General features: G+C 37.2%; 1 protein-coding gene across 1 annotated transcript in view; it reads left to right on the top strand.

The window, feature by feature from the left end:
- LOC104627024 (A-kinase anchor protein 6-like) overlaps positions 1–3,834 on the top strand; it is a gene marked incomplete at its 3' end in the record, with an annotated part of 43,246 nt that extends 39,412 nt beyond the window's left edge. The window contains exon 3 of the mRNA XM_010295106.1: positions 2,047–3,834. Within this exon, the coding sequence (XP_010293408.1) occupies positions 2,047–3,834 (1,788 nt within the window). The remainder of the gene's footprint in view (positions 1–2,046) is intronic.
- Between the last annotated feature and the right edge of the window lie 4,825 nt (positions 3,835–8,659).

Below are 8,659 nucleotides of genomic sequence, written 5' to 3'. Positions count from 1 at the left end.
CATACTGAAAAAGGTTCCAGCAGGAAAGGGCACAAAAAGCTTCATGGCTTGGAGGAAATACAGGAACCAGTGAGGCAAGCTGCCTGCCATGATAGAGATGCCAAATTAAGAAAACACTTTCTTATTAAACAATTTTGGAAAGGTAAGATTTTGAAGGACCATTTCTCCTTCAGTAATTACCCAGCGATAGATAAGAAGGAGAGAAAAGTAAGTTCTGTCCAGCTGAACTTAACCTGTGAGTTTTATTTCACAACTGATAAAGCCAGGAAATATGGAAAGGATCAGTGTAAGGCTATGTTAAATACAGTGAATCCCGATGTTCTCAAACAGTTGGTAAAGTCACAAAATAAATACGTTACAAATGAAATTGGCTCAATTGAAAGAGTAAAAAAAGAAAAGCAGAATTGTGCTGGTTTAAATATGAATACAAGAAGGTGTTGGAAACTGCCTATAGAGCTTTACAGGAAGCATTACTATGTGAAAAGGGACATATTTTTTGAACTAAGGCATTCCTATTGGTAGCCATGCAAATAACTAAATGTAATATTTTTCTGAAATAAAAACAATAATAAAAACATGGTAATACTGGCATTAAATGCTTCTTTGAAGCACACATTTAAGAGGCTGCTTGGAAAATGACCAAGCAAGATGGTTTAATGCATGTGATTGTAAATTTTATTAATGTTAATAAACACATTTTTAAGAGAGGAAGGAATGGAGCTCATTACTGAGGAGAAATGAAGGCCCTTAGGGCCTTGGAAAGGGTTTTGATTTATATATGGTTTTACAGTTTCTAATCTTTTCCTGAGAATAGCTGGAAAATGCAGCTGTACTACTGATCATTGTTTAGTGATTATTTTCCTTAATAAATGCAGCTCCAAAATATAAATTTGACAGATTTATGGAAACTTCCCCTTTTAATTCTGGACTATTGACAATGTACAATTTGTGGTATAGGTTCTACATCTGGGTAGAATATGCTAAATAAAAGATATTTTCAGTGTCCAAGGTTATGGTTGATAAATAACTTTCTAATTGATCTTTTCTATAAATAATATTTTTATCTGGAGAATTTTTTATATTTTTACTTTGAGTAATGCAAGTAGGGTGGAGAGAGTACAGGGTTCGAACTTTATATGTTTGTAGAAGATGGCAAACAATAGCCTTTATTGAGACTATTATTGTTCAGACCAAAATCCAAGTGGTTTATTGTGAGATGAAGAGATTGTGGTGTTATTGCATGATGCCTAAGGTCCTTGAACTATGGGTTTAGGCAGTGTAGTGATCTTAAAATAACATTTGCCACCTGAGATGGTCTCCTCTGACTATGTCTGTGTTTCTGAGGTTGACGGATTTCCATTGAGAAGATGCTGACAAGGGGACGTGGCAGAACGGAGGTTTAGGATTCCTGGCGGCTATAGTTTCTTTTCCTTGAGCTGTTCTGCGTTTGTGTTCCATATATCCAGCAGATAAATCCTCAGTTGATAATGCTACAAAAAAGTGAAATGTAGTTATTATCAACCTCTATCTCATAAATATTGGAATAAATGTTTGTCATTGCTAGATGATGCTTGGAAAAAACATTCTGGCAATCAACTGAAAGATTGTAGAGCAGCATGGATTTCTGAGAAAACAAGATTAACAGGGTGGCTGATATACTGAGCAGTCCCCAAGATCCCTTCCCTCCTGTTTGAGATAGTTAACATAGGAAATATGACAAATCTCTTGTACAGAATTACAGAGTAAGCAGAACGGAGAGCAGAATTTAAGGAGGAGAATACCAATACAAAAGTGAGTTGCTATTTTTAGGTAACTTGCTGCACCAGACTGAAACAAAGCATTTTTCAGTTTACTGCCGTTTTTAATTCCCAAATACTTTAGAATGGTTTGCTCACCTACACGGTACTGCAAAAACAGGCAGGTCAGTGACGAATGCTTTTCTAGATGTTAGGCACTGAAACATAGAGGCTGATAGTTCATTACTTTGTGCATCCTGTATATGAAAATTAATCTTCTAAAAAAGTACCATTTCTTTGTCTATTTCAGGACCGCCTTGACTCTTTAACTGAAGTTGATGATTCTGGACAGTTAACCATCAAATGTTCTCAAAATTACTTGTCACTGGATTGTGGTATTACTGCGTTTGAACTATCTGACTACAGTCCTAGTGAGGATTTGCTTGGTGCTCTGGATGATATGACCTCCAGCCAAGGGAAAACAAAATCATTTGAATCCTGGAACTACAGTGAGATGGATAAGGACTTTCCAGGACTTATGAGAACTGTGGGTTTACTTGCAGTAGCAACTGATTCCATTGCTTCCCAATGTAATGAAGCATTAAGTGAGAAAGAAATCCACGTACCTCTTTCAGCAGAAGATGGAGAAGAAAGCAAAGACAGGAAAGCACCACATGATCTCTCACTAGTGTCTCCTTCTGCAAACTCCTCTCTTTCTAAAGGACCTTGCTCTGAAGATGGTCTGTTACCTGCTGACAGCAAACCGGTTTCCACATTAAAGAAACCAGAATGCAATCTTCCACAGCACACCAGTGAAAAAATTAAACACTCTCACTGTGAAAACTCAACTCCTAAGAGGTCCATAAGAGACTGCTTTAACTATAATGAAGACTCCCCTACACAGCCTACATTGCCAAAAAGAGGTCTATTTCTGAAAGATGATGTCTTTAAAGATTATATGGAAGCCAATGATTTAAAAAGGCAAATCTCTCAGATAGTTAAAAATGAAATGAGTAGAAGTACGCCCTCATTATTAGATCCACCAGACAGGTCCAAGCTTTGCCTGGCTTTACAGTCACCCTACACTAACAGTCCATCTGCGGTTAGTCAGTCATATGATTGCTTAAATACAATAGGTGATAGAAAACTTGAGTACACAATAAATAATCACTTTAAGGACAGTCCCATAAGTCTAGGGAAGTCTACTTTCTACACCTGTAAAGAAAAATCAAAGCACAAGAAGTCTCATGATGCTCCAGAGAAAGTGAAAGCTGGCAGAACACCTGGAGGTACATGTAAAACAGCTCCATCAACACAAGTCAAAAAAAGAGGACATTCTTCTCTACAAAATGGATTTACTTCTCATAACTCTCAGTCTCTGGAGGAGACGGAAACAGATTCTTCTGCATCATCAGATTCTTGTAACCAGAGAGACCCAAATGGGCAATCACAAGGTAAAACTGAGCCTTTTAGTTCACCAACACGTAGCCAAAAGAGTGTTTCCTCAGCTGGTTCTGAGCTTATCAGCTCACCACCTCTTCTACTAAGAAGAAAGAATAATAAAAACTTCTCCTCAACACCAAGCCATACTCAGAAAAACAGTAAAGATGGTGAGGTCTGGTATGGTTCTGATGAATATTTAGCACTTCCTTCACACCTCAAACAGACTGAAGTATTAGCTTTAAAACTAGAAAATTTGACAAAGTTGCTGCCCCAAAAGCCGAGAAGAGAAACCATTCAAAACATTGATGACTGGGAGCTATCAGAAATGAACTCAGATTCAGAAATGTATCCAACATACCAAACAAAAAAGCACAAAAAAATGGGTAGAATTTCACCAAGTTCTTCAAGTGACATAGTATCCTCCTTAGGTGACAGTATTGAATCTGGGCCTCTCAGTGATATTCTCTCTGATGAAGATCTTTGTATGCCTGTATCTTGCATTAAAAAATACATTGAAGAAAAGTCAGAAAGGACTGCTGTCGCTCAGCCCACTGAGAATGACACTGCTGCCTCAAATAAATCAGCTTTAATTCATCAACTGATGCAAGATATACAGCATCAAGAGAATTATGAAACTGTATGGGAAAAAATTGAGGTAAGGCAATAATCCTGTCTTCTTCTGCTGTATTCTTGATGAGCCTATATATGGAGATGGAGCTGTGGGCAAGGGTGGAGCTGCTTTCTTGTTCTCTTTTAATGATGAAAATAGTCTCACTAGTGACTGCTAGAAGTAGAGAACAGCAGTGATCATTGTGATTATAATAGACTGCAGTTAACTTTAACTACACAGAATTTGCCTGCATTATTTTTCTTACACCAATGCCTTTAAACTTGGCAAAACATTATTTTATCAGTAGAGCTTCTCTTTGCCAAGATCAGGTACGTGATAAGTTATTTTGTGGATGAAGTGAAAGAGAAACATTGGAAAAATCAGGGAACTTTGTTATATTTGAATGAAGTTACACTTAATATCATCTGCTTATTTTCTTTGTTAAAAAGAATTGCTTTAGTCCAAGAATAGAGGAATAATTTTCTTGATTCCTGTCATGTCATGTATAATAACCACATTTCTTTTTAATCAGTTCTCTTCCCTTGCAGTGATTATTTTCCCTCCAATACTGGTAGAATTAAGCATAACTTTTTTTTTTTTTTAACTGAAATAATCCTTCCTAAATAATGGCAATTTAATAGTGCAATATGCTCGTGCAATAATGGCAATATACCATCCCATTAAACTTCAGATGAGACAGGATTTCATTCTTGGCTTCTGGCATCACTTCTTCAGAAGTAACTCTTCTTTATAAAATGGAAACATTTGCAGTAGTTAACGTTATAAGAGATCTTTTTGAGAAAACAGATAAACTTTGGAAAGTGAGGTGAATTTGAATGAATAACCAAATAAGGACCTAACCATCTGAATAATGTAATTATTAGCTTACATTCATAGTGAATTTTTGTTTCAATTTGCTGATGGGTTTGTAGAAAAGAACTCTCCTATTCAGAACATTTCATGTCCATCCTCAATATAGTTTATTAAAATGTCTGTCAGAAAAGAAAGCTCCATCTCTATTAGATTTCAAAATCCTTTAAAATTAATGAAAGATGCGTTAAAGGGTGATCTTGGCATCTAAATGCTAAATCTGTAATCTGCATTATCTTCCATGTTATCAAGCTCAACAGCTAAGAAGAAATTACTTAGTTTTATAACTTCAGTAACACTTCTTACAATGCATGATTTCCATAACTTTTCAAGACATTGGAAGTATTATACTAGTAGAAAAATAGTTGAGCTAGAGATGTTTGAGTATAAAGTCAGGGTAGAAAACACAGAAAGAGAAATTTATTCTTAAATGAAGGAGGAAGCAGCAGCTGTCAGGCTTGAAACAGTCAGCTCTAAAGGGCAGCGCTTAATGATTCAAGTTGTTCCCTCCATCCTGATGGCTGGGGTTCATCTTCCGGACTCTGATGAAAGCACTGTCTTCATAAGTGCAAGCTGCTTCTGTGCTTAAGTTCGCGTAGTGTTGAAAATTAGTCCAGATGAAGCTGACAAAGACAGAGCCCTTCATTCTGTGCAAGCAACAAATCCCATCAAAGCTGCTTGTGAATACATAAGATGCTGTCTTTCAAATGATACTACAAGAGCATGTTTAAGAAATGGAATTGTTGAGTGTCCAGGGACCAGCTCCCTCCATTAGATGCTGACTAGCATCCTTTTGGCAAGAAGCAGGTGGCAGAGAAAGTTTTTGCATCACCCTCTCAAAACATCATGTTTATTTTTCTCAAGGTTTTTGAAAAGGAAATTCTCTGTTTGGGGGTCATCTGCCTTTGTGTGATTCCCTGCAGCTGCAGTTCAGTCCTGCCCGGATGGAGGAATAAGAACCAGCTGTAACAACCGGCTGCAGCTGTAAACACCCGCTTCCTCTCCATACCCATCCTCTTCTCACCTCCTCTGGAGAGTGGGTTGAGTGCCTCAGAGCAGTTAAAGGTAGTTAGCTCTTTCTCTGGCCAGAGTAAACACTTCTAGCCAGTCACTAGAGCTGCTGCTGCTCTTGTTCTTGAGGAACTTTGCTACTGCTGATGCCGCTTTTTCTACAGTTTCTCAGTGTTCCTGGTTGTGATGAATGTTTGTGAAACATTGATCGTGGCATTTGAAAATAATCTTATGAAGTATGTTGTGGGAACGAGCTCAGAGTAGAAGATGGGCTTTATGCGGAAAGAAGACAAGATGCAGAGAGGATTGTTAGGAAGAGAGATAGCTCAGTGATCCATGCCCTTAATAGCGGCACACAATAAAGTTTAATATTTATTTCATGCGGAAAGATGTATGCTAGCTACACTAAATGGTTTGAAAATGTACTACCTGAATGGTGAATAAAAATAATCAAGAGAAAAGTTTTGAAAAGCAATCACAATATTATAATATTTTAAAGAAATGTAAGTTTTTCCCAAGATGCTTATTTATCTAGGTTTCTCCATTGTTGTTAGTAATTATATCTTCTGCTTGTAAGACTAGTGAGGAACCAATTTTTCAATACAAGAGCTCATACCAAAGTAAATCCTTCCTCAGTAACACTATGGTGCCTTGCTGAGGTACTTTGATATAAATAACAGAAAATTGAAAATTCCTCCCTTATGTGATGTTATGAAGTATTGTAAACAAAATCTAACTAAAAATACCATACCCGTGTCACAACTGAGTCCTTTCTTTTGCTAGATCTCCTGTTGGATAATTCCCTAAGCAGAGTATCAAAAGTGTACCATTGCTTTCTTAAGTATAGTCATTTGGCATTTATATCAATTCTGTTATTTAATAAGAAGTCTCCAACTCAAAAAGGTGTTTCCTAATTGCATTGGATTCACATTGCATTCCTAATTTTCTTAGCAATAATTTCATACTACTTTTGTTAGTGGTACTTTTGTGCTAAAGAAGGCAGATCTGAAATAAGAACTTAATTAAGGGCAGAAGAAGCATGCTCATGCCTATTGGTAATCCAGTTACACTGCTGCAAACATCTAGCCTAATATATTTTATTTAATGAGATTGTATAACAAAACTAAAATAACTGAACCTTTAATTTTGTGATAACAACAGCTGAGAAATGACTGGCAGCCTCAAAACCATTGAAAGTCATATTCTAGCTAGGTAATAGGACAAACAAGGAAGTTTCAGTATTCTATTATGATGGGAATAATTTTGAATTAATGGAAATCTGATAATATCTTGACAGTAAGCAATTTGTTGAACATGTGCTAAAGCATTTATTGGAAGCCGTATTCATTTCTCAATTATATGGAGGATAGTCATGCGCAGAAAATGACAAAATGTAGTTCTTCATACTTTCAAATTATGTAGATGTGCTTGCACGGATATTATCATGCTGTTAATCTGTCTACCTACAAGCAGTATTCTGCTTGACCGTCTCATTTGCTGTTACATTGGATCACTTTCTTGCTTTGCAATAAATATTGCATACTCTTGCCATATTTTGCCCTGCACTGTAGCTAATTCTTTGGCGCATGCTTCTTATGCCTTTAATGCTGGCTACCTCCGTTCTGGGGTACATAACGATTTCTGTGGCAGTTCCTTGCATGTTTCAGAAATTACTTTTTGGAGTTAAATGTGAGAAGGAGTGATACCAAATTCTGAATGTTCCTCTTATTGTTAAAGTATAGTTCAGCTTGTAGTAGCTACCCCAAATAAATTTTTAGAATGCAGATTAAGCTCTGTAGTTTCTGTTATGCTAACTGGAGGGGAAAAAGATAAAACATCGTTCTCACAGGTGAAGTCTTTGCTGTAAGAAGAAAGCCTTTTGCCACTTCTCATATGTAACACTAGGACTCCACAGTATCACTTTTCCGAATGCTTTAAGGTTTATTTTCTGTAAGAAAACTAAATTTTCCTTAAAATCATACTAATAATTGATTCCCCCTCCCCCCATTTTTATGTGCAAACTGAAAAATTGGAAGAAAAAACTCATCTTGGGCTGATCTAAAGACAATGCATTTTCAGTCATCTTATGTTAATAAAATAATAAAAAAAACCCATGTTCAGGCAGTTTTATCTCCTTCTTTAGAAAGCAATACAAGACTGACTATACTGACATCCTTGTGCTGTAATCTATGGTCACTGATAATCCCATCTACTTGATTTTTGAGGGCACTAAAGGGTAGAAATGTAAGGATTTGCAAGACGCTCCATTTAAATGAAGACGTGTGTGCTTTGCATGCCACAGGGTTAACTGTAAGGAGCAAATTGGCAATTTTTTCCTGTTATATAGACTTATAGCTTGTTTCATGGTAGGCTCCATTTCTGTAAGAGGCAGCTGAATTTCCTCTGTAAGAAGCAATTTGGTATCTATCAATCCCATCTTTTTAGCTCATCATATTTCATGAATTTGCCCTCAACTCCATTGGCTCTGTATTTTGTCTGGGGAGCCCAGCCAGCCTTGGCACTGATTATCCACCTTCTTGGTGTGTTAAGTGAATAAAATAATGCTGCTCTGCGTGTTTTTCTGCTGTGGTTAGAGCATGCCCCAGGGATACTACAGCAACGATACAGATAAAAGATTTTGCTGCCTTCCAGGACCCAGTCAGGGACCCCCTCCCCCTCGTGCAACCATTTCTCCCCTCTGAACCCAAGATGCCTCAGTGGAGCAAAGATTAAAAATCCCTTTTCCAAATTATTGCAGTAACGGGAATAATCTTCCTGCCTAGGAGGAACTAAGGATCAGTGCAGTCTACAAAGGAGAGGGCAGTATCAGAGCTAAACCTGTTAGTGTGACAAATAGCTTGTGTGTTTGGGTAGGGAAGATCTGCATTTTTAGAGGATAGTCACAAAAGGTGAGTAGATGGAAGGTTTCTGCAAATGGTTAATGGACTTGGTAGAGCAAGTTTGTATTGGAGATATGGCTGGGAGTCCA

Source organism: Phaethon lepturus, unplaced genomic scaffold (genome assembly GCF_000687285.1).
Source record: "Phaethon lepturus isolate BGI_N335 unplaced genomic scaffold, ASM68728v1 scaffold329, whole genome shotgun sequence".
NCBI classification, from domain to species: Eukaryota; Metazoa; Chordata; class Aves; order Phaethontiformes; family Phaethontidae; genus Phaethon; species Phaethon lepturus.
The sequence above is the reverse complement of the archived record's forward strand: the minus strand, read 5'-3'. Positions and strand labels throughout refer to the sequence as shown.